This window comes from Hyaena hyaena, unplaced genomic scaffold (assembly GCF_003009895.1).
Source record: "Hyaena hyaena isolate Hyena2069 unplaced genomic scaffold, ASM300989v1 scaffold_215, whole genome shotgun sequence".
NCBI classification, from domain to species: Eukaryota; Metazoa; Chordata; class Mammalia; order Carnivora; family Hyaenidae; genus Hyaena; species Hyaena hyaena.
Genome location: NW_024080846.1, coordinates 304,928 through 332,124, shown reverse-complemented (window position 1 = coordinate 332,124; position 27,197 = coordinate 304,928). Strand labels below are relative to the sequence as shown.

Here is a 27,197-nt window from a genome sequence, read left to right as displayed (position 1 = left end):
TCACAGCATCTGGTGTGGTATTCCTGTCATTGTTGTGTCTTCATGCCTTCTGCCATTCTCTATATGGTTCCTCTGTCCTAAGTTGTTCAGAAGCTTTTTAGTCACCCTTAGTTCTTTTTCAGGAGGAGTTGTTCTTTCAGGGTATTCCTAGGTTACCATCTAGGAGTCTCCCATGGTATATGTGCATTTGAGTAGGCAGTCTCTTCTTCCAGATTTTACAAATTTGCTTTGGCAGAGATAGTTCATTACCAGTCAGTTTAGTTTGGATTTCTAGACATGTCTATTGATAATGTTCTTGGTCAGGTCAAATTTGCTCTCCAGGTCTATTTTTGGGTGAGGCCACTATGTGAGCTCTGAGGTTGGGGATATAATTGCTGCTGGCTGGTAACAGTTCATAGGACTCCTGGCTTGGTTCCCTGCCCAAGCAAGGGTGTGAGATATGTTTTGCAGTTGCCCAGCTTCACTCATTGGGCTTCCTAGACGGTTGGAGCAGATATTTTACTCAACAGGAAATGGGCTGTGATTTAGGTTCCCTGCCATGGCAAGGTAGCAGAATGTGTCCCAAGGCTTGTATGACCCAGTGTTTGGGGACCCAAAACAGGCAGTACTGTACACTGAATTCCTTGGCCAGATGGGGCAGTTGTTTTGTGGTAAAGATGGAGAAATCTATAGGCTGTTCTTTCTGTTCAAGTGCCACTATAAGAGGGTTGTTGTATGGCTATGCAGTTTCCCATGTACACCGGTTAAGTTCCCTGGTCTGGGCTGGCCAAAGTCTGTATTTACAATGGTGTGACTACAAATCAGTCTCCCTGCAAAGGTGGAGTGGGAGAATCAGCAGCCTTTGTAGTCTTGACTCAAGCTGATCTGGACCCCAAGTTCTATGGTCAAATGGTGTCACTGGCTTTGCTCTGTGGATAATCACCTGTACCTGCCATTCTCTATGTTCAAGTGATGCTGGGATACATAGCTCTCAATTGTACCAGCTAGGCTTTCTGTTCAGGTAGGGCCTGGAGATTCAATATTCAGCATTGAATATTCTGCCCCTGTCTGGGTGGAATGGACTCCAGGCCCAGAAAGGTCTTTTGTGGTCTCAATTTGAGTTGACAAGCACCTCAAGTTCCCTGGCTGAAAGATGCCATTGGTTTTGCTCTGTGGACAATCAGACACGCTTACCATACTCTCCATGCTACCATACTGGGCTATATAGCTTCCAGTTGTTACGATCTGGCTTCTTGTCAGGTGGGGCCATAAGTTACACTATGACTTAGCCTCCTTGCCTGGTGGGTGTGGGAGGTAGACAGCCTCCAGTGGTGGCAAGACTTTGATGACCTGAATAAGGAAGACCTGCTATTCATTGCATTCCCTGGTCAGACTGATCACTGCCTTGGCTCCACAGATGGCCAAAAATGCTGGTTGAGACTACTTCTTGGCTGATGCAGGTGGAATGTGGTCTTCCAATATCTGTGTGCTGATTGTTGCAAGCCCCTCCATCCTTCTCTGTCACAGATTTCCCATGGTCAAGCCACATAGCATCCTTTGTCCTTCTTGTCACTGGAGACCAGACCAGGGACTCCCAAAAAGTCACCTAAATTTCTGGGGGAGCTAGATGTCCACCCTGGGCTTTCATTTCCCACCTGGGGAGGTGATCTAGTATGGCGGTGTACCAGCCTTGGGGAGAGGCAAGGTAGTCAGTGTGTAACTGCTCTTACCCTTCTAATGTGGTCTTTCTGGGTTTCTTCAGGCTCACCTCCATGTTCTAGGATTTTCTTGGTAGATTCTTTTCCAGGAATAGTTGTTAGTTGTTCTTGTTGTGAGGGGTAGTAAAACTGGGAATCACATATAACACCATCTTGATAACTACTGTTGTGATTTAATTCTTAACATGGACCTGAAGGCATTGAGGATTGGTGAGACAAATATCCTAGGTATTATCAAAACTGTTTTTTTTTTTTTTTAATTTGGGGGCTCTCTAATATTGTTTAGAGGGAGGCTTCCTATGTTGGAAAGTGAAATCCAAGTGTATTTGTCCATGTTACTCCATTTGGTCCCTTCCCAGTTTTCAGCTTCTAGCTTCTTCCCCATCAAACCTGGTAGATTTGAGAATTAAATTAATGCTGCATCCCTTTAGTCCTTATCCTTAGGCTTTGTGTGTGGTCCTCAGCCATGTCAGTCCAGCAACTACAGCATATGAAGAGCCACTACAGTGCTGCTACAGGAGCTTACTCACTGCTTATCTGCATTCTCAGTTATCTCATTCACAGCTTTCTCTTTATATTTTTCATAATATGCATCCTCTAGTGCTGTCAAAAAATCCTGTTGAACCCCAAATTTTTATTAGAGCTGGTCATTATGATAATGAAGTGCCTTGATCTTCCTCACAACTTGTCCTTACCTATGCCTTATCCTATGCCATATTTGGTAATAACTGGACAAATCATGATGTTATTGCATATCATGAATTGTAAGTGTCACATTTCTTTTTGGCAAGGAAGTTATCTTACACTTGTTAAATATGTGAGCAGCATAATCCAGGAATGCTATCTTGAGAGTCTTTCTGTGATTTCTCCTCATACGAGTTACTGAGTCATGGAGAATCCTGATAGGAAACTAATAGCACACTTAAACTAAGTAATTTGGTTACATGGCCGCTTTTTGAGCTGGCAAGCAGAATATCAAGTGGACTATTCTAAATGAATGCAAGAGCTGTCATAAGAAATTAGGTAAATTGAAGATCATGGCCCATATACCCCCCCAAAAAAATATATGTATATAAAAACCTTTCATATAGTGATGGTAGCTGCTTGAGAATTAAGTTAGGTATTCAGTTGTTAAATCATGATAAACCATGGCATAGGCTCAGTTTGCTTTCATCTCAGTAAAATTTCATGATAAGAACTTCAGCTTCTCACCTGTTCACGGAGCTGTATTTTCTATTCTTAAGTATTTGATAAAATAATAAATATGTTCAAAATTAGAAAATTAATTACTTTTTATCACCTTCCAGTGACTTGTCTTTCATTTGAATATTTGTTTTTGTTAATGTAGTACCCCAAGGAGGTAACTTTGGAGGCATTTTCCATTATTGTTACACAGATGATTGGACTGAGTCTGGGAATATCATATGATGACACAAAGAAATGCCATTGTACAGGAGCTATCTGTATAATGAATCCAGAAGCTATGTAAGTTTATTTAAAAGTAAGATATATTAGTTATGTTAATTTTGTTTTAAATACTTGAAATGCAAAAATTTAGCATTTACTTATAGCACAAATTAGACATAAATGGACCAAGTACTACAAAATATAAACATGAAATTTTAAGTGTAAGAGAGTTGGAAGGAGGTGTAGCATTAAGAATAGTCAAGGATAGAGAGGGGCCAAGATGGTGAAAAAGCATGGAAACCTCTTTTTTGCATATCACATCCATGAAATGTAGCCAGATAAACATAAACCATCCTGCACACCTAGAAAACTGATTTGAGGATTAACATAACAATCTGCACAACCTGAACCACAGCACTCAGCAGGTACACAGCACAGAGAGGTGAACTAGGGAAGAGAGAAGCCATGGAGGGCAGGGAGTGTTTTTGCTTGTGGAGAGGATGGAGATGGGGGGAAGGTATGGGAAAACACCCCCCCACCCCCAAGCAGCTGGAGAGAAAGTGAAAAGTGGAAAAAGTCACAGGGACTGAACAAAAAAGGGAGAAGGAGAAAGGAGAGAATTTAAATTCCATTAAGACTCAGGGTGCTTGGGTGGCTCAGTCAGTTAAGCGTTCGACTTCAGCTCAGGTCATGATCTCCTGGTTCATGGGTTTGAGCCATGCATAGGGTTCTGTGCTGACAACTCAGAGCCTGGAGCCTATTTCAGATTCTGTGTCTTCCTCTCTCGCTGCCCTTCCCCCGCTCATGCTCTGTCTCTCTCTGCCTCAAAAATAAATGAACTACAAAAGAAAAAAATTTTTTAAATAAATTCCATTAAGACTGTATAAACAGAGGGAGCGCTGAGTCTGAAACTCTGCAGCTTGATACCAGATGGTGCTCTGGTGGGAAGGGCGAATCCCCAGGATCAGAAGGCAAGGTCCTCAGGGTACTCAGGCTACACGGGAAGAGGCGATTCCCCTGCTGGGAGGACTTTGATAGAGGTTGTGTGGCCACCCCACAGGCAAGGGCCCCAGGAGACCCCAAAGAACAACCATATTCACTGGTGTTGGAATAAGGATGTTAAGGGTGAAGCCTGGCACCAGATATATGTTGTTATTTTGCATAATCCCTGAAATGTTGCTGCTACACGATCACATGTACTTTTTCTGTGGTGGGCTGGCACCCAGCCACAGTCTCTGGGCATCAGCAGCAGCACGGTCCCATGAATGTTCCTGGGTTGGTCAGCATCTGGCCATTGCTCGGTGAGACTCTCTCCCAGAAGGTCTGAGTGGCTCAAAGCTGCAGTCCCTCAGAAGTGAGGGGTTGGAAACATTGCATCAGGATGGAGGTGCTGCTTGGCAACCTGACGGCTTGGTCATGGACAGTATAAAAGCATGGAATGGACAGAAGCCAGAGACAAAGAATGGGTACATGATTGCTGATCAGGGAGAACAGAATTTGAATACTAGAGACTGGGTAGCTGAGTGACACCGTTTTCACCTGACCTGCTGTGCATGCGCATACACACCTACAAGCACCACAACAATCCACCCCAGTAAGCTAAGCAATTCCATCTAGTGGAGAATGGAATAGTTACACTAAGCCCTGCCTAACTGGGCCAATGTCACTTTTCAGGAACACCACAAGTCTTTCTACCTGCTTAGTTTACAGACTTCTAGTCTATAATCTACATAGTTTACAGACTTTATAGTTTGACTTCTAAGGGAAAACGATATAATTTCACCATATTTCTGTCTGTTCGCTAGCCCATCTATTCAATTTTTCTTTTTCATTACTTTTCATTTTCATGAATACAGAAAGAGAAAAAATTTTTTATTTTCAGTTTTTATGAAAATATTTTTCTTTACTTTTTTCTATTCTTTTGCTTTTTTGTAATTTTTTCAAATTCTACTTTATTTCAATCATTTCATTTTATGCTATTTCACTGTATTCATTATTTCAAATTTTTTCCCTCCCCCCCTTTTTTTTCTTATCTTTCCCTTTTTTCTCTAATCTATCAAGCTCCTTTCAACAACCAGACCTAAACACACCTAAGATCTAGCATAATTTACTTGATTTTTTTGTGTGTGTTGTTTTTTTCCCTATTAATTCATTTTCTTCCTGCAAAATGATGCAGTGAAGGATTTTACCCCAAAAGAAAGAGCAGCAAGAAACAATAGCCAGGGACTTAATCAACACAGATACAAACAAGATGTCTGAACCAGAGTTTAGGATCACATTAATAAGGATACTAGCTGGGCTGAAAATAGATTAGAATCAGTTCTGCGGAGATAAAAGAAGTAAAAGCTAGTCAGGATGAAATTAAAAATGCTATAACTGAGCTGCAATCTTTCATGGATGCCATGGTGGCAAGGATGGGAGAGGCAGAGCAGCAAATCAGCAATATAGAGGACAAACTTATGAAGAATAATTAAGCAGAAAAAAAGAGGGAGAGTACAGCAAAAGAGCATGATTTAAGAATTAGAGAAATCAGTGACTCATTAAAAAGAAACAATATCAGATTCATAGGGGTACCAGAAGATGAAAAGAGAGTAAAAGGGGTAGAAGTGTTATGAGCTGATCATAGCAGAGGACTTTCCTAACCTGGGGAAAGACACAGACATAAAAATACAGGAAGCACAGAGAACTCCCATTAGATCAACAAAAACCGACTATCAATAAGGCATATCATAGTCAAATTTGCAAACTACTCAGGCAAGGAAAGAATTATGAAAGCAGCAAAGGGAAAAAAATTCTTACCCTACAAGGGAAGACAGATAAGATTTGCAGCCGACCTATCCACAGAAACTTGGCAGGCCAGAAAGGAGAGGCAGGATATATTCAATGTGTTGAATAGGAAAAATATGCAGCCAAAAATTCTTTATCCAGCAAGGCTATTATTCAAAATAGTAGAGATAGGGGTGCCGGGGTGGCTTAGTCGGTTAAGCGCCCGGCTTTCACTCAGGTCATGATCTCGCGGTTCGTGGGTTCGAGCCCCGCGTCGGGCTCTGTGCTGACTGCCAGCTCAGAGCCTGGAGCCTCTTTCAGAGTCTGTGACTCCCTCTCTCTCTGACCCTCCCCTGCTCATGCTGTCTCTCTCTCTCTCTCTCTCTCCTAGAAATAAATAAAAAACATTTAAAAAAATAAAAAAAAAATTTAAAAAACAAAATAGAAGAGATAAAAAGTTTCCCAAACAAAAATAAAGGAGATTGTGACCACTAAGCCAACCATGCAAGAGATTTTAAGGAGGACTCTCTGAAGGGAGAAAAGACCAAAACAAAAAGACTAACGACTAGAAAGGACAAGAGAGCAACACCAAAAACCCCAACTCTATGGCAACAAAATGGCAATAAATTCATATCTTTCAGTACTTGCTCTAAACATCAATGGACTAAATACTCCAACCAAAAGACATAGAGTAACAGAATGGATAAGAAAATAAGATCCATCTATGTGCTGTTTACAAGAGACCCACTTTAAGCCTAAAGACACCTTCAGATTGAAACTAAGGGGATGGAGAACCATCTATCATGCTAGTGGTCACCAAAAGAAAGCCAGAGTAGCCATTCTTAAATCAGACAATATAGACTTTAAAATAAAGACTGTAACAAGACATGAAGAAGGACATAATTAAGGGGTATATCCACCAAGAAGACCTAACAGTTGTAAACACTTATGCTCCAAATGTGGAGAAACCCAAATATATAAATCAGTTAATCACAAACATAAAGAAACTCATTGAAAATAATACCATAATAGTAGGAGACTGTAACACTTAACAGCAATGAACAGATCATCTAAACAGAAAATTGACAAGGAAAGAAGGACTTTGAATGACACACTGGACCAGGTTGACTTAACAGATATATTCGGAACATTTCACCTAAAGCAGCAGAATACAGTCTTCTCCAGTGCACATGGAACGTTTTCCAGAATAGATCACATAATGGGACACAAATCATCCCTCAACAAGCATAAAAAGATCAAGATCATACTGTGCGTATTTTCAGACCACAACATATGTAACTCAAAATCAACCACAAGAAAAATGTCGGAAAGATAACAAATACTTGGAGACTAAAGAACAATCTACTAAAGAATGAATGGTCTAAGCATAAAATTAAAGAAGATATTAAAAAGTATATGGAAGCCAATGAAAATGATAACACCACAGCCCAAAATCTCTGGGATGCAGCAAAGGCAGTCATAAGAAGGATGTATGTAGCAATCCAGGCCTTCCTAAAGAGAGAAGAAAAGTCTCAGATATACAACCTAACCTTATGCCCTAAAGAGCTGGGGAAAGAATAGCAATTGGAACCCCAAACTAACAGAAGGTAGGAAATAATAAAGACTAGAGCACAAATCAGTGCTATTGAAACTAACAGACAAACAAATAAACAAACAAAACCCAGTAGAACACATCAATGAAACCAGAAGCTGGTTCTTTGAAAGAATTAACAAAATTGATAAACCCATCACCAGTTTGATCAAAAAAAAAAAAAAAGGAAAGGACCCAAATAAATAAAATCAAGAATGAAAGAGGAGAGATCACAGCCAACTCAGCAGAAATACAATAATAAGAAATATTATGAACAATTATACCCCAATAAAATGGGCAATCTGGAAGAAATGGACAAATTCCTAGAAACATATAAACTACCAAAACTGAATCAGGAAGAAATAGAAAATTTGAACAGACCCATAACCAGTAAAGAAATCAAATTAGTAATCAAAAATCTCCCAAAAAACAAGAGTCCAGGGCCAGATAGATTTCCAGAAGAATTATACCAAACATTTAAGAAAGAGTTAACACCCATTCTTTTGAAGCTGTTCCAAAAAATAGAAATGGAAGGAAAACTTCCAAACTCTTTCTATGAAGCCAGCATTACTTTGATTCCACAACCAGAAAAGACCCCACTAAAAAGGAGAACTATAGACCAATTTCCTTGATGAACATGGATGCAAAAATCTTCAATAGGATATTAGCCAACTATATCCAACAACACATTAAAAAAATTATTCACCCCAACCAAGCAAGATTTATAACTGGGATGCAGGGCTGGTTCAATATCCACAAATCAATCAATGTGATACATCACATCAATAAAAGAAAGGACAAGAACCACATGATCCTCTAAATAGATGCAGAGAAAACATTAGGCAAAATACAGCTTCCTTTCTTGATAAAAACCCTCAAGAAAGTTGAGATGGAAGGATCATATTTTGAAACCATAAAAGCCATGTATGAAAGACCCACTGATAATATCATCCTAAATGGGGGAAAACTGAGAGCTTCCCCCTAAGGTCAGGAACAATACAGGGATGTACACTCTCACCACTGTTATTCAACACAGTATTGGAAGTCTTAGCCTCAGCAGTCAGACAACACAAAGAAATAAAAGGCATCCAAACTGGCCAGAAGGTCAATTCTTCATTCTTTGCAGATGATATGATATTCTATATGGACAACCCAAAAGATTCCACCAAAAAACTGCTAGAACTGATCTAGGAATTCAGCAAAATCACAAGTAATAAAATCAATGCACCGAAATCCGTTGCATTCTTATACACCAATAATGAAGCAACAGAAAAAGAAATCAAGGAATTGATCACATTTACTATTGCACCAAAAACATAAAATACGTAGGAATAAACCTAATCAGAAGTGAAAAATCTATACACTGAAAACTAAAGAAAGAAATTGAAGAGCACACAGACACACAGACACACACACACAGACACACACACACACAGGAAAAATATTCCATGCTCATGGATAGGAAGAATAAATATTGTTAAAATATCAATACTACCCGAAGCAATCTACATATTCAATCTAATCCCTATCAAAATAACACCAGCATTCTTCACAGAGCTAGAACAAACATTATATGGAACCAGAAAAGACTCCAAATAGCCAAAGCATTCTTGAAAAAGAAAACCAAAGCTAGAGGCATCACAATCCCAGACTTCAAGCTGTATTACAAAGTTGTAATCATCCAGACAGTATGGTACTGGCACAGAAACAGACGCTTAGATCAATGGAACAGAATAGAGAATCCAGAAATGAACCCACAAACATATGGCCAACTAGTCTTTGACAAAGCAGGAAAGAATATCCAATGGAATAAAGCAGTCTCTTCGGCAAGTGGTGCTGGGAAAACTGGACAGCAACATGCAGAAAAACCTGGACCACTTTCTTATACCACACACAAAAAGAAACTCAAAATGGATGAAAGATCTAAACATAAGACGGGAAGCCATCAAAATCCTAGAGGAGTAAGCAGGCAAAAACCTCTCTGACCTTGGCCGCAGCAACTTCTTACTCAACATGTCTCTGGAGGAAGGGAAACAAAAGCAAAAATGAACTATTGGATCCTCATCAAAATAAAAAGTTTCTGCACAGTGAAGGAAACAGTCAGCAAAACCAGAACGCAACTGACAGATAGGGAGAAGATATTTGCAAATGACATATCAGATAAAGGGGTAAGTATACAAAATCTATAAAGAACATATGAAGCTTGACACCCAAGAAACAAATAATCCAGTGAAGAAATGGGCAAAAGACATGAATAGACACTTCTCCAAAGAAGACATCCAGATGGCCATCCAATACATGAAAAAATGCTCAACATCACTCATCATCAGGGGAATACAAATCAAAACCACAATGAGATGCCACCTCACACCTGTCAGAATGACTAACATTAACAACTCAGGCAACAACAGATGTTGGCAAGGAGGCAGAGAAAGAGGATCTCTTCTGCACTGTTGGTGAAAATGCAATCTGGTGCAGCCTCTCTGGAAAACAGCGTGTAGGTTCCTCAAAAAATTAAAAATAGAACTACCCTATGACCCAACAATTGCACTACTAGTATTTACCCAAGGGTACAGGTATGCTGTTTCAAAGGAGCACATGCACCCCAATGTTTATAGCAGCACTATGAACAATAGCCAAAGTATGGAAAGAGCCCAAATGTCCATTGACGGATGAATGGATACAGCAGAATATATATATATCATATATACTTATATATATACATATATATATGGAGTACTATATAATACTCTCTCTATATAAGTACTATATAATACTCCATATATATATAGTGAAGTATTACTCAGCAATCAAAAAAAAATGAAATCTTGCCATTTGCAAGTACATGGATGGAAGTAGAAGGTGTTATGCTAAGCAAAATTAGAGAAAGACAAATAACATATGAGTTCACTTATATGAGGACTTTAAGAAACAAAACAGATGAACAAACGGGAAGGGGAAAAATAATATAAAAATAGGAAGGGGGACAAGACATAATAGGGTTCCTGGAGGGGTTGTGGGAATGGGAATGGGATAAATGGGTAAGGTGCATTAAGGAAACTACTCCTGAAATCATTGTTGCACTATCTACTAACTTGGATGTAAACTTAAAAAATAATTTAAAAAATTAAAAATTAAGACATAAAGACATTGGGGCTAGTTCAGATGGCCTTGGGCACAAAGCAAAGTAGTGAGCACTTCATGCTGAAAACACTCAGTAGTTTTGTCACTGGGACGTGTTAGCATGCCTACCAGAGACCTGCTTGTAATTTTGAGGTGAGGAAAGGTGCCTCTCAGTTAGGTAGTAGATGCACTGTGATTCCATGAGGCAATTTCATTATTCATCAGTTATGCAACAGGATTATCTTACACTCAGTAGGATGATCTGACACATCTATGCATAAAATGATTGGGGACTTTGAACAAAAAAATAATCGAGGAAAACAAATCCAATTGGAAAGATAAGTTAGCAAGGGAATGATACTTAGGCTATATAATTTATGAAATCACATAGTGAAGATTGTTAAAAATGTGTCAGAATAGGGTGGCAGAATGGTTAAAAACCTAAGACCCATCTATATGCTGCCTATAACAGGTGCAGACAGGAAAACACAGACTGAAAATGGTTTGGAGAGAGATATTACATGCAAATGGAAGCAAACAAAATCTGGGGTTGCAGTTGCTATATCAGACAAAATAGACTTGAAAACAAAGACTATAATCAGAGACAAAGAAGGGAATTACATAATGACAAAGAAATCTATCCAATAAGAGGACATAACAGTTGTAAATGGCTGTGCACCCAACATAGAGCACCTAAATAGCTAAAGCAAATCTTCACAAGCATACAGAGAGAAATTGATAGTAATATAATAAAATCAATAAAGAAACAGTGTCTTTTTTGTATTTATTTTTTAAATTAATTTTTAAATTTGTAGTTGACATATTTCATGGGTACAGCATAGTTTTTTTGACAAGTTTATATATTATGCTGTACTCAACACAAGTGTCTATGTTCTGTTCCATTGGTCTAGGTGTCTATTTTTGTGCCAGTGCCATACTCTTTTGATCACTACAGGCTTGTACTATAGCTTGATGTCTGGAATTGGGCCTGTTTTGTTTTTCTTTATCAAGATTGCTTTGGCTATTTAGGGTCTTTCAGGATTCCATACAAATTTTAGGATTGTTTGTTCTAGCTCTGTGAGAAATGCTGTTGGTATTTTGACAGAGATTACATTAAATGTGTAGATTGCTTTAGGTAATATAGATATTTCAAAAATATTTGTTCTTTCAATCCATAAGCATGGAATGTCTTTCCATTTCTTTGGATTGTCTTCAATTTCTTAACAGTGTTTTATAGTTTTCAGAGTACAGGTATTTTATCTCTTTGGTTAAGTTTATTCCTGAGTGTTTTTATTATTTTTGATGGAATTGTAAATGAGATTGTTTTCATAATTTATCTTGCTGCTACTTTATTATTAATATATAGATTAATTATACTGATTTATGTATATTTTATATCCTGAAAATTTATTGAATTCATTTATTAGTTTACTTAGTTTTTTGATAGAGCTTTTAGGGTTTCTATGTATAGTATTATGTCATCTGCATATAGTAATAGTTTAAGTTCTTTACCAGTTTGATGCCTCTGATTTCTTTTTTTGGGCCTGTTTGCTATGGCTAGGATTTCCAGTACTATGTCGAATAAAAGTGGTAAGAGTGGCCAACAGACACATGAAAAAAATGCTAATCATCAAGGAACTGCACATCAAAATCACAAAGAGATATCACCTTACACCTGTCGATATGGCTAAAATAAAACACACACACACACAAAATAACATGATGAAGAGAATGTGGAGGAAAAAAGAGCTTCTCATTAACTGTTGGTGGCAATGTAAATTGTTGTAGCCACTGTCAAAAACAGTATGGTGGTTCCTCAAAATATTAAAAATAGAAAAACTATGATGCAGTTATTCCACTACTGGCTATCAACTCACAGAAAATGAAAGCATTAATTTGAAAAGATATTTGCACACCTATGTTTTTTTGCTGCATTATTTACAATTGCCAAAATATGGAAGCAACCCAAGAGTCTTTTGATAGAGAAATGAATAAAGAGAAAATATTATACATACAAAGGAATATTACTATGCAGTAAAAAAGGTTGAGATCTTGCCATTTGAGACAACAGGATGGACCTGCAGGGTATTATGCGAAGTGAAATAATTCAGAGAGAGAAAGACATATCTTATGATTTCACGTACATGCAGAATCTTAAAAGCAAAACTAATGAACAACAACAAAAAAAGCAGAAGTAGACTTAAATACAGAGAACAGAAGAGAGATGGGTGGAGAAATGGGAAAAAGGTAAAGGGTGTTAGGAGGTTTAGATTTCAAGTTATGGGATGAATAAGTTACAGGGATGAAATTCTAAGCATAAGGAATATAGTCAACATACTGGGCAAATAACTGAAGAGTGCTTAGACTTATTTTTCTTATTAAAAATGCAACTGATTATGCCTATGCTCGTATTTTACAGAGTAATATAAGAATAACATGAGAAAATGAAATGGGACTATTTTCTAAACTCTAAAATCCCAAAACTATGAGGTGAATTAGTTAGTGATTACTAAATTTGCCAGTGATCCCCAAATGGTTTATCAGACAAGGACTATAGCAAGTTTGTGTGGTGTTCTACCTTTTTTTCTTTTTAAGTGAAAATAGGCATTAATTTTAAAAAATATGTTCTTTTCATAGCTACCATTAAGAACCATCTAAGGATTGGGGGGCCTGGGTGGCTCAGTTGGTAGAGCGACCGACTTCGGCTCAGGTCATGATCTCACAGTTTCGTGGGTTCGAGCCCCGCGTCGGGCTCTGTGCTGACTGCCAGCTCAGAGCCTGGAGCCGGTTTCAGATTCTGTATCTCCCTCTCTCTCCGACTTTCCCCGCTCACGCTGTCTCTCTCAGAAATAAATGAAACATTTTTTAAAAAATTAAAAAAAAAAAAGAACCATCTAAGGATTAGCTCTTTTCTAAAAGAGCTCACACTCTACCATACATACTTATATATACACATACATATTATATTACAAATTTGATCTAAATCAATTATATATGTAACTATTATTTTATAGATATATAGGTTTATGTATACATAAGATATAATTGTATTAAATTAATATATAATAAATTAAATGTATATTATAATATGTAAAATATACAAGTTACATAGGTTTATAAAGAATATGAGGATTACTCTTCTGTGACTATTGTCTATTTGGCCAGTTATTCTTAAGTATTCTATGAAAAGATATTTCCTTTAGGTCACCCAGAGTCTAGTATTAATGATAATAAGAATATAATATATTTAAATTGTACTTAATATGTGTTAGAGATCATCACAAACCCTCTTTATGTATTAACTCATTTGATTCTCTCAATCTCTTTACAAAGCATTTCTTTTTATTTCTATTTTTACAGATTATGAATTTTTATAAAAAGGATAATTATCTATGGTCAGGTAGCTAGTTTGTGGCAAACCTGAGTTTTGAACCCAGGCATTTTGGCTTTAGAATATATGTTAATAAACCTTTAGATTTGTATGGTGCTTTATAAATACTTAAAATGTTTTCATACATACTCTTCAATTTTTTATAAAACTCATAGATAGGGCAAGTGTTACTTTACTTTTCAAAATTTTGCATTTCCACAATACATCTTATACATTATGTAGTTTTCAAAGGAGGCATGTGAATAAGTAAGAATATTATTTCTATTTAATGTATATGTTCTTTAAAGCTCTTGGAGTACAGTAAGCCTAAATGACTCTACATTGGATATATAGTTGATTAAAGGCCAAACTTCAGCTGAGGTCAGTTTTAACACCAATGATTTATTGGGCACTTACTATAAGCCAGAGAGTTCAATTAGGCACTTTACTTGTTTGATAATATTTAATTCTCATCACAACCCTATGAAGCAGATGGGTATTATCATCCCTATTTTGTAGATGAGAAAATCAAGACTTAGGAGTTAAATCACTTTGTCTAAAGCCTTATGAGTCTCAGGGTTGGTCCTAATCAACAAGTTTATCTAACCCAAAGCTTTGTTACTTTCTCTCTTCCATACTGACTTCATATAGGAGACAGTTAATGTATTGAAACTAACTTGAACTCTGTAGCAAAAGAACATGTATTTGAGCAAACTTAATTCTTATAATTCAGTCATCATAATGGTATATTATTTTGATGTTTTAATTTATATCTGCTTTTTAGATGTGGGTGGCTTGTGTTTTAAATTCTCACTTTTAAAGTAGTCTGCACACACAAATGAATTTAAAAGTAGAGAGAGGAAAGGGGCAGAGAAAATGGCAAAAGCTATGAATGTAAGAACCTAGGGAAAACTCATGGCAAGGTTTGCTTACCTATGTGGTTGCATCATTTTACAAAAAGGCAAAAATATTTGGAAGGAACATGGAGTTATCAGTTATTTCACAGAATTGAATTATTTTATTACTATTGTTTTCTTTTCATTTTTTATTAAAACCAATTTCATTAAACTATGGAAGTTTGATTAAAGAAGAGAAGATACCATTTTCCAGCATGGAATGCATTGAGGGGAACATGGGCTTTATAAGCTTTCACTTGTTTTTTTCTAACTCTTCATTTTCTCATCTGAAAAATGAGATCATGATCGCTACATTTTACATTATACATTACTTGTGAGGATGTAATTAATAAGGTCACATCTAAGTTATTTATCACTGTACTGTTATCTCTTATTTGAAGAACAGGGAAAACCCTGGAGGATATAGAAGTGGTGGTGTAGGGACATACAGGAACAATGAGAACACGGAATTTGGAGGGAAAATATGGAAGAGAGAAAGGTACTGAAAGGAAAATGGAAAATGAGACGGTGTAGAAGATGCATTTTTCTTTTTTCAAAATGCTGTCAAGTGGTAGCCCTAACCTCAAAAAAAAAAAAAAAAAAAAAAAGTACAGGACACTGCTTTTCCATTACTTCTTTCTATCACTTAATTTCTCTGTTCTCCGAAACCAGAATTTAGGCTAGTTATAGCATAGTTTCAGTAAGCTTTTATAAAATAATTGGGAAAAAAGCTAATATAGCATTAGAATTCCAAGTGTAAGTCTCAGCCAAATAAGTGGAAAGACTTCTTATAATTGATTACAAATAATCTTTGGAAATACATGTTCTTAAGAACTGCAATTTGGGGGACCAAAAAAGCAAATAATTAGGGATTAAATATAGTTGACTAAAACTAGTTTCCAGAGATAAAATATTATATAGTTTTCAATCAAAATTTTCCTCACCTAATTTTAGTGACAAGATTATCAAATTTTATGCTTTATAGTAAAATATGTATTAATATTTAATAGTAAATATTTTATTATGTAACATTCAGAGATGAATTTTAGCCTAAAAATACACCTGAATTTGAAGTCTTAAGCAACTGTGTATGAATACTAATCCTGCGGATTTACAAACTGAGTGGGTTTTGTCAGGGTTTTAGCTTCTCTGAACTTTTAAAATGCTGGTGACAATGCCAATGTCCCTGATTTCTGATGAGAATTAAATAATCAAGTATATAAAATATCTGGCTAATAATATGTGCACAGTATATGACAATTTCCACCTTGTCTGTTAGATTTTTACTACGTATTTAGAGTGACTCATGGAAATATTTTGTGAAGTTATCTTTATTAATGGTGTGTGAACCTTATAAAATTTTGATTAATATACAGTTTCTCTAAAATCTGTAAGAAAGCTCAGGAGTAAGCACAGTATAGTCTGTTTAATAAAAGGTTTTTGTTGTTATGAAAAATCAGTAGACAACTGATTTTATGTTTGCTAAGTCCTGCACTGGTATTAAGTTAATACCAACAATAAGGATGATAAAATTATTGCCTCAAACAACTTACAACTTATTGAGTTATCTATCATATTATACATATACTACAAACCTGTGAATAAATATTGAAAAAATATTGAAGTAGAAGAGATTTAAACTTTCAAAGAGTTGGATTATTTTTTCTTAAAAAAAATTGTTTTTGTGAGACAGCATGTGTGCAAGTAGGGGAGGGCAGAGGGAGAAGAAGGGAGAGAGAATCTTAAACAAACTCCATGCTCAGCATGGAGCCCCATGCCAGGCTTGACCTCATGACCAGGAGATCATGACCTCAGCCTAAATGAAGAGTCAGATGCTTAACCAACTAAGTCACCCAGGCATCCTTCAAAGAGCTTGATTCTTAAATTTATAATGGTCAGGGGAAAGACTGAGTAGGAGACATTTGAAGAATTTTTGATATATACCTGGGAATTGACATAAATGGATACTGGGTTTTCTCCATTCCTAGGCAGAAGTGTCATACACTTATGTAAATACCTCTTCCCTATATACAAGAATTTACATATAATCATACCTCAAAAATCAAATTTTCTCCTAGGCGGACATCTGGGTAGCTCAGTCAGTGAAGCGGCAAGCTCTTGATTTTGCCTCAGGTCATGATCTCATGGGTTCCTGAGCCTGGAGCCCCACATTGGGCTCTGCACAGACAGTGTGGAGCCCGCTTGGGATTCTCTCTCTTTCCATCTCTCTCTGCCCCTCGTCCCTCACTCGTGCTTTCTATCTTTCTCAAAATAGATAAACTTCCAAATATTTTTCTCTTAGATGTAGTTTGTAATGCACATAACAATGAAGTTAAATCTATTCTTAATTTTTTTTATTGTGGTAGAAACACTTTTTTAAATGTTTTTTTAAATTTATTTCTGAGAGAGAGAGACAGCATGAGCAGGGGAGGGTCAGAGTGAGAGGGAGACACAAAATCTGAAACAGGTTCCAGGCTTTGAGCTAGTTGTGAGCACAGAGCCCGATGCGGGGCTTGAACCCACAAACCATGAGACCACAACCTGAGCCAAAGTCAGACCTTTAACCAACTGAGCCACACAGACACCCCTGTGGTAGAAACACTTAATGGAGTTCTCTTAAAAGTTTAAATATGCAATACAGTATTGTTAGCTATATGCACTATGCTGTATAGCAGATTTCTAAAATGTACTCATCTCAAATAACTGAAACTTTATACCCATTTATACTCCCCATTTCTGCCTTCTTCTAGCCTGTGGCAACCACCATTGTACTTTCTGCATCTATGAGGTTGACTGTTTTAGATATATTTGTGAGATCATGTTGTATTTGTCTTCTGTTACTGGCTTATTTCACTTAGTATAATGTCCTTGTGGGTCATTCATGTATTGCATATGGCAGGATTGCCTTTTTTTGAGGTTGAATAATTTTCCATTGCATGTGTGTACCACATTTTTTAAATTAATTCATCTATCAGTGGATATTTAGGTTGCTTCCATATCTTTGCTATTGTGAATAATGCTGCAATGAATGCTGCAGATACCTCAATGATATCCTGAGTTCAGTTATTTCAGATATATACCCCAAAGTGGGATTGCCAGATCATAGGGTAGTTCTCTTTTTAATTGTTTGAAGAACCTCTTCTACAGTTTTCCATAGTGGCCGTCCTAATTTACATTCCCACCAACAGTGTACCAAGGATTCCAATTTCTCCATATCCTTGTCAAATCTTATCTTTTTTTTTAATGAGATCTTAACAGGTGTGCAGTGATATATTATTGTGTGTGTGTGTGTGTGTGTGTGTGTATGTCTGTCTAAGTAGGCTTCACACCCACTGCAGGGCCCAGTGTGAGGCTTGAACTCATAACCCCGAGAGCAAGACCTGAGCTGAGATCAAGAGTAGGTTGCTTAACCAAATTAGCCACACAGGTGCCCCTTATTGTGGTTTTGATTTGCAATTCCTTGATGATTAGTGATCTTGAGGATCTTTTCATTTACCTGTTAGACATTTACATGTATTTTTTGGATAATGATCTATCCAGAGTCTGTGTCCATTCTCTAACCGGTTTGTTTGTTTTTGACTATTAAGTTATATTTAATTTTATTTAAATAGGGACATGTATTCCCGTGAATGAAATCAAATGACCTACTCAGGAATTATTTTGTCCTTTAAGCACTTGTTATGAATATCTATCATTACCTATTAAATTTACCATTTTGAAATTATATAGAGTTCTGCTTTCAGAAGTATACTGCCAATGACATTGTATGGATTCATCTCTAGGAGATCAAGTGGTGTGAAGACTTTTAGCAGTTGCAGTTTGAGTGACTTCGAAAATTTCATTTCAAATAAGGGTGCCAAATGTCTTCAGAATAAACCACAAATGCAAAGAGGCGTGGCAGCAGTCTGTGGCAACCGCAGAGTGGAGAGAGGTGAAGTGTGTGACTGTGGTACTGAGGAAGTAAGTCTGATAAATAGGAAAATTAATTAATAAATTTATTGTTTTAGTTCATCTCTTTGACATGAATGTTATGTATCTCAAATATGGTAGAATAGCATGCAGAATATTTACAGTAAGTGAAATCAAGTTTGAAATACATACAAGAATATACTATATAGATAGAGGTTGAAGAATTTGAACAAGAATAGAGTGTATTCCTAAAAATTATTGCAGATGGAAAAAAAGAGAGTCTAGAATGAACTTTTGTGTTCTAAACTAAACATATAAGATGTTTCCAAACCTGTGCTTAACATTTGGGTATTTTATAAATGTTTTACTGAAGATTAATGTTGTCAGCCAATCATCATGTATACTTCAGGCTATTATTTCACATTAGTAGTATGGTAATGGAAGACTATTAATATTACATTCTGAACATAAGGTGATTTTAATTATTTACTTGGAAGCAAATCTCTGAAAATATACTGAATAAAAAGGTCCAAGTTGTAATACGTTTAGACAATTCAGTATTTGCAGGAGTACTGTAGGTATCATATATTCCATGATTACAAAATAGATGGAGGGGCTCCTTGGTGGCCCAGTCAGTTAAGCCTCCAACTTCAGCTCAGGTCATGATCTCATGGTTCGTGAATTTGAGCCCCACCTCAGGCTCTGTGCTGACTGCTCAGAGTCTGGAGCCTGCTTTAGATTCTGTGTCTCCCTCCCTCTCTCTGCTCCTCCTTCACGCACACTCTTTTTTTCTCTTTTTGTCTCAAAAATAAGTAAATATTAAAACAATTAAAATAGATGGAAATGATATTAGACTGTGATACATATATAGGTCTGGATATACTTGTATCTGTATCATACTGTTTTAATTATTATGCCTTTCCATTATGTTTTTGTCATTTGGTAGAACAAGTCTTCCTAGTTAATTCTTCCTTCCTTTTCTTTCTTTCTTTCTTTCTTTCTTTCTTTCTTTCTTTCTTTCTTTCTTTCTTTCTTTCTTTCTTTCTTTCTNCTTTCTCTTTCTTTCTCTCTCTCTCTCTCTCTCTCTCTCTCGTATAACTAACATACAGTGTTATTGTAATTTCAGGTGCACAATAATATTAATTCAACAATTCTATGCAATTCTTGGTGCTCATCACAATAAGTGTACTCTTAATCCTTTTTATCTATTTTCTCCATTCCCCTGCATAGTCCCCTTTAGCAACCACCATTTTCTCTCTCTCTCTCTTTGGTCTTTTTTTTAAATCATTGTCATTAATTTGTTTCTTAAATTCTACATCTGAGCGAAATTGTATGGTATTTGTCTTTCTCGACTAATTTAATTTAGCATTATATCCTGTAGATACATCTGTGTTGTCACAAATGGCAAGATTTTATTCTTTTATGGCGGAGTAATATTCCATTGCATTTATATACTTCATCTTCTTTGTCCATTCATCTATGATAGGACATTTGAGTTGCTTCCATATCTTGGCTATTATAAATAATTCAGCAATAAACATAGGGGTGCATATATCTTTTTGAATTAACATTTTTGTTTTCTTTGGGTAAATACCCTGTAGTGGAATTACAGATTTGTATGATATTTCTATTTTTAATTGCTTGAGGAGCATCCATACTATTTTCTACAATGGCTACAACAATTTGCATTCCCACAAACAGTGCATGATGGCTCCTTTTTCCCCCCACATTTTCACCAACATGTTATGTCTTGTGTTTTTTATTTCAACCATTCTGACAGGTGTAAAGGGATACCTCATTGTAGTTTTGATCTGCAATTCCCTGATGATCAGTGATGTTCATTATCTTTTCATGTGTCTGTTGGCCTCTGCATGTCTTCTTTGGAAAAATGTCTACTCAGATCATCTGCTGATTTTTAACTGGATTATTATTATTTTTTTGGTATTGAGTTGTAGAAGTTCTTTATATATTTTGGATATTAACCCCTATTTGGATATAGCACTTGTAAACATCTTCCCCTTCAGTAGGCTACCTTTTGTTTCACTGATGGTTTCCTTAGCTATGCAGAAGCTATTTATTTTGGTACAGTCTCAGTGGCTTAATTTTGCTTTTGATTCCCTTACCAGAGGAGATATATCTGGAAAAAATGTTTCTACGCCTATGTCAAAAAAATTACTGTGTGTAGTTTTATGTTTTCATATCTCACATGCAGTTTCTTAATCCACTTTGAGATTAGTTTTGTGTATGGTGTAAGAAATGGTCCAGTTTCATTCTTTTGCATGTAACTCCAGTTTTCCTAACACCATATGTTAAAGAGGCTGTCTTTTCTACATTTTATATTCTTGCCTCCTTTGTTGTAGATTAATTGCCCATATAAGTCTCTGAACTCTGTATCTGTTTCATTGACCTAAGTGTCTTTTTTTTGTACCATGTACCATACTGCTTTGATTACTGAAGCTTTGTAGAATATTTTGAAATCTGGGATTGTGATACCTCTTTAGGAAACTTCAGATTGTCAGTTTTGCCTGATCTAGAAACTCATATGAATGGAATTATGCAGCACATATCCTTTGTGTCTGGCTTTTTCCTTTCAATACTGTGTTTTTGAGATTCACTCAACACTGTTTTATGTCACAGTCATTGCTTCCTTTTTATTTTTTGTAATCTTTTGTTGTTTGAGTATAACATAATCTGTTTTTCATTCATCTGCTAAGGTGTATTTGAGTTAACAGCAGTGAGCCATTATTCCAGATTCCTAAAAAGTAGAATTGCTGGATCATATGATCATGAGAAGCTGCCAAACTATTTTCCAAAGTGTTGTAATCATGTTACATTCCTATCAGCAACATCTGAAACTTTTATTTCCCCCACATTCTCAACAAAATGTGATGTTTTAGCATTCACCTTTTAAATTTTAGCCATTATAATTGTTTTGGTTTGTATTTTCTTGATGACTGTAATGATGTTGAGTTTGTTTTCATGTCCTTGTTTACCATTAATTTGTTTTTTTGTTATTGATTTGTACAAGTTTTTTTTCTTTTTTCCTATAGGCTGGATATTCGTCCTTTGTCAGACATGTTCATTACAAATATTGTTTCCAATCTGTGTATTACCTTTCTGGTTGCTTAGCAATATCTTTGAATGGCAGGCACTTTTTATTTTTTTCATGAAGATCAGTTTATCATTTTTTCTTTTATGGTAATGCTTTTTGTGTCCTAATAAATCTTTGCCCACTCAAAGGTCATGAATATTTTCCCTTATGTGTCCTATGAGAAGTTTTATTTATCAGTCACAATTAGTTTGTGGTCCATTTTGAGTGTGGTTTTGTGTTTCACGTGATTTTGTTTGAAGTTCACTTCACTCCATTTGAATATCATTTTTTTGGTAATATTTGTGAAAATGACTATCTTTTCACCATTGTATTAACAGCATTCTTATGAAAATAAATTACCATACATGTTTGTTACCTTGGATTCTTTTCTGTTTATTTATGTAACTTATGCCAGTTTTACACTGTTCTAATGTATTTTCACAGTAAATCTTGAAAACAGATAATGTAAATCATCCAACTTTGTTCCTTTTTTCCAAGATAGGTTTACTATTCTAAGATCTTTGTACTTTGATATAAATTGGAAATTCAGCATGTGAATGTAGGAAATTTGATTGGAATTGTGTGGTATGATGTATGGACATCAGTTTTGGGAGAACTACGTTTTTTACTAAAATTGAATCTGTTAGTCTATGCACGTGGTGTATATCTCCACTTATTTGTCTCTTCTTTAATTCATCTAGTTTTTCTATAGTTGTTTCTGTAGCATTGTTTTAAAATTTTATTTAACAATTATCCATTGTTAGTATAAAAAATACAACTGACTTGTGAATTCACCTTAGATCTGGTCTTGATTAGAAATGTTGAGAATGGTCTTTTTTTTTTTTATTTTCAGGGAGAAAGTTTTCTGACTTTCACCATTAAATACAATGTTAGATAAAAGCTTTTTTTTTTTTGGTAAACAGATGCCATTACCATGTTGAGGATGTTTCTTTCTATATTCTAGTTAGCTGAAAGTTTCAAATCAAGAATTAGTGTTGAATTTTGTCCAATGTCTTATTTTTGTGTCTATTTTGTGTCTATCATGTAAGTTTTTTCCTTTTTACAATTTAACATGGTACATTTCACTGGTTGGTTTTTGAATGCTTACTCAGCCATGCATTCTGGCATTAGCTTCATTTGGGTTATTCTGTGTATGTTTTGCTAGATTTAATTTGCTAATATTTTGTTTGGGATTACAACAGTTATCTTCACAAGGGCATTGTGGTCTACAGACTTGTTTTTTCTTGTAATATTTTCTGGTTTAAGGCAATTCTGAACTCATAAAATGAGTTGGAAAGTACTTCCTTTACTCAATCGTTTCTGAAAGAATTTGTTTAGGATTAGTATTATTCCTATTTATTTATTTATGTTTTTATTATTTTTATCATGGAAGAGCACTTCACATGAGATCTACTCCATTAAATCTGTGCTCCTGGAAGTTTTACAGCTTTGCATTTTACATTTAAATTTATGATCCGTTTTGAGGGTTTTTTTTTTGTAAAAAGTGTAGAGTCAGTGTATAGTCATTATTTTCCCTGTGAATGTCCAGTTGTTCTAGCACCATATGTTGGAAAGACTACCCATTCTCCGTTGAACTGCATTTACTCCATTGTTAGAGATTTATTATTGGTGTTAGTCTGTTTCTGGGATTTTTATTTTGTTCTATCTCTTTGTTTATTCTTTTGTGAATACCACACTGTCATTATAATTTATAGTCAGTTTTGAAGTTGGGTGTTCTCAGTCCTTCAGTTTTCTTCCTCCTCTTCCTCATTTTCTCCTCCTCCTCCTCCTTCTTTTTCCTCCTCATCTTCTCCTCCTCCTTCTACTCTTAAGTATTATGTGACTATTCTGCTTTTTTTTGTATCTCTATATAAAATTTAGAATTAATTTGTTAATATCTACAAAATACCTTACTGGAAATTTTATTGGAATTATATTAAGTCTCTAGATAAAGTTGGGAAGAACTTACATCTTGACAGTATTAAGAAAATAACAGTGGTTTTCATCAGAGTTTTATAGTTTTTACTCCTGCAGATTCTATGGAATTTTGTTAGAACTTTTCACAAATACTTCACTGTTTTAGTGCTAATGTAAATGACATTGGTTTTTAATTCAGATTCCCATTTTTCATTGTTCATATACAGGAAAACAATTGATTTTTTATATTAACTTTGTATCCATAAGTCTTTCTATAATAACTTATTATTAGTCACAGGAGATTTTTGTTTTTGTTACTTTTTTGTAATTTATTTGGGATTTTCTTTACATAGTCAATCACATAATTTATGGAAAAAATAGGGTTTTTTCTTCCTTTTCAACCTATATATTTTGTATTTCATTTTCTTATCTTATTGCATCAGCTAGGACTTCCAGTGAGATATTGAAGGGAGTGGTGACAGGTAGCATCCCTGCCCTGTTCCTGATCTCAGAGGTGAAGCTTATGGTTTCTTGCCATATATATGATGTTAGCTGTAACTTTCCTCTAAATGTTCACTATCAAATTTAGGAAGTTCTCCTCTATTCCTGGTTTGCTCATGTTTTGTATAATTCATTAGGTGAATTTGGGTTTTGTCAAATGCTTTTCCTACATCAGTTGTTTTGGTCATATGATGGTTTTTCTTCAGTCTGTTGATAAGAATGGATTATACTAATTGATGTTTGAATGATGAACCAGCTCTGCGTACTTGCAATGAATTCCAGTTGGTTGACATGTATAATTCTTTTCGTACATTGTTGGATTCTATTGCCTAACATTTTGTTGGGGATTTTTGGATTTATGTTTATTAGAGATATTGGTCTATAATTTTCTTTTCTTGTAATGTCTCTTAGTTTGATATTAGAGTAACACTGGCCTGATAGAATAAATTGTGAAATGTCACACATCAATTTTGTAAGAGTGTTGTGTCTGTAATTCTGTGGGATGAAGGCACTATGAGTTTCTCCTGGATTTTGTCTTAATTGCTTCTTCTCTTGGCTAAATTTAATTTGTATCCTTTCCATATAATAAACCATACTTGTGAGTTAACAGCTTTCAGTGAGTTCGGTGAGTTCTTCTGGTAAGTTATCAAACCTGAGAGTGGTTTTGGAAATCCTCTGAATGTTTGGTGTTAAGAAGTGAGGACAGTTTTGGGGACTGTTCTAACTTTAGAGTAGGCCTAAACTCTACATACCTTTTCCCCACCAGGATTCCTGAAGTATGATTAACAAATAAAAATTGTATGTTTTTAAGATATTCAACATGATGTTTTTGATATATGTATACCTTCTGAAATGATTACTGCAATCAAATTAATTAACATATCCATTACCTTTTTTTGTATGTGTTGAGAACACTTGATCTATCCTCTTAGCAAATTTCAAGCATATAGCACAGTATTATAGTCATCATGCTATACAGTAGATTTTGAAAACTAATTCATTCTTATATGAAAACTTGTACTTTTTGAACAATATCTCCCCCTTTTCTCCACTTACCAGACATGATTAACCACCATCCTATCCTCTATTACTATTCTCTAATTTCTGGAAAAAAATTGTTTCATACATTTTTATCCTAGTTTCCTAGGTGAGTGAGAGTTGCTGGGGTACTAGTACTCTGTTCTGAAGTGAAAGTCTTATTTTAGTATTTTAATTTTTTAGAGATACAAAACTATAAATGTTGACAGCATTCATATCCTTCCTCAAAACGCAAAAAAATAAGCCCAGAAAATATAGTTTTTGTGAAAGTTTATATTATTATCACAATGTATTTTTACTTGTGTATTCTACTAATTCTACTATTCTAATAGCAATGTGGACAGGATAGCTGTTGTAATTTTCGAACTTGTAGACTGAAACCAGGAACACAGTGTGATAAAGGATTATGCTGCAAGAACTGTCAAGTAAGATTTAAGTTTATTAATATCTTCCAAGTATATAGAGAATCATGTCTTAGATACTTTAATACATTTAAAACTATAGAGGTAAGTAAAAATAAATGAACTTTTTGAAACCAATATTATACTTTATGTTAACTAACTGGAATTTGAATAAAAGCTTAAAAATAAATGAACTTTCAAATAAAGAAAAAGATACTAAATTCAGAATCAGATTTCTGATTTTGTGAATTTTAGTTGGATATTCAGGTTTCCTTCTTATGGCCATTATTCTGCCTAACTTTATGCAGTTGTTCTTAAAACTTGATTGAGAGTTATCGTAAGATTGTTCAATACAGATCTCCATTAAGAGGGACTTTTAATTTATTCTATCCAATATTTATACTTTTATAAATAAAAATATTGTTACTAGTTTTGATAGGTATCTGTAGGTATGTAATTGAAAGGCACAGCAGTTTCCCATAAATATATAAATAATGAAACTCACTAGAAGTAGCATTTTCCAAATGCTACAATTAGCACAAAGTTTAATCTACAAATTTATTACTTATTCAAAGATCATTTGATTTAAAGATCACATACTAGTTTATATGTTGAAGATGTTGACTCTTGTCTCCTGTTTTCCTTGTTAGCTCCTCCAATATATTTATAACAAATTTGTCATATGGGAATCCGTCTATTACCTACTATGGGTTATGCATTTTTTGTATCCTTGACTGATGCAGTTTTATTTTATTTTTTTCTAGAATCTTATCATGTGGTTACATTCTTACCTCTGTGATCTTTTTAGTGTCAACCTGAAGTCATGAATTAAGGTGTATGAAATAGACGCCCATTTAAGATTGTTTCAGAATTCTGTATTTGAAAGTGTTATTTAACTATAGAATAATTCATGAGAAAGATCAATTTTAATTAATATAATTAATTTTGGGGTGTCTTGATGGCTCAGTTGGTTAAACAACCAATTCTTGATTTGGGCTAAGGTAATTATCTCACAGTTTGTGGTTTCAAACCCCATGTAGTACTTTGCACTGGTGGTGTGGAGCCTGCTTGGGATTCTTTTTCCCCCTCTCTGTCTGCCCCTCCTTTACTCATGCTCTGTCTCTCTAAAAATAAATAAACATGAAAAAATTTAAAAAGTGTAATTAATTTTAGGGGCGCCTGGGTGGCTTAGTCGGTTAAGCGTCCGACTTACTTTCGCTTAGGTCATGATCTCGCGGTTTGTGGGTTCGAGCCCCGCGTCGGGCTCTGTGCTGACTGCCAGCTCAGAGCCTGGAGCCTGTTTCAGTCTGTGACTCCCTCTCTCTCTGACCCTCCCCTGCTCACGCTGTCTCTCTCTCTCTCTCCTAGAAATAAATAAAACATTTAAAACAAATTTTAAAAAGTGTAATTAATTTTGAAATAGAACAGTTTTGAAATGAATATTGATAAACACAACAATCTTTAATGTTTTATTTTTTGTATTTTAATTT

The 27,197-nt window shown here is 35.3% G+C and overlaps 1 protein-coding gene across 4 annotated transcripts in view; it reads left to right on the top strand.

Moving 5' to 3' along the window:
- ADAM32 (ADAM metallopeptidase domain 32) overlaps positions 1-27,197 on the top strand; it is a 144,279-nt gene that overhangs the window by 69,551 nt on the left and 47,531 nt on the right. For all 4 annotated transcript variants that reach the window (XM_039242496.1, XM_039242497.1, XM_039242499.1 and 1 more), the window contains exons 11-13: positions 3,046-3,182; positions 18,633-18,810; positions 25,639-25,731. In XM_039242496.1, the coding sequence (XP_039098427.1) occupies positions 3,046-3,182; positions 18,633-18,810; positions 25,639-25,731 (408 nt within the window). The remainder of the gene's footprint in view (positions 1-3,045; positions 3,183-18,632; positions 18,811-25,638; positions 25,732-27,197) is intronic.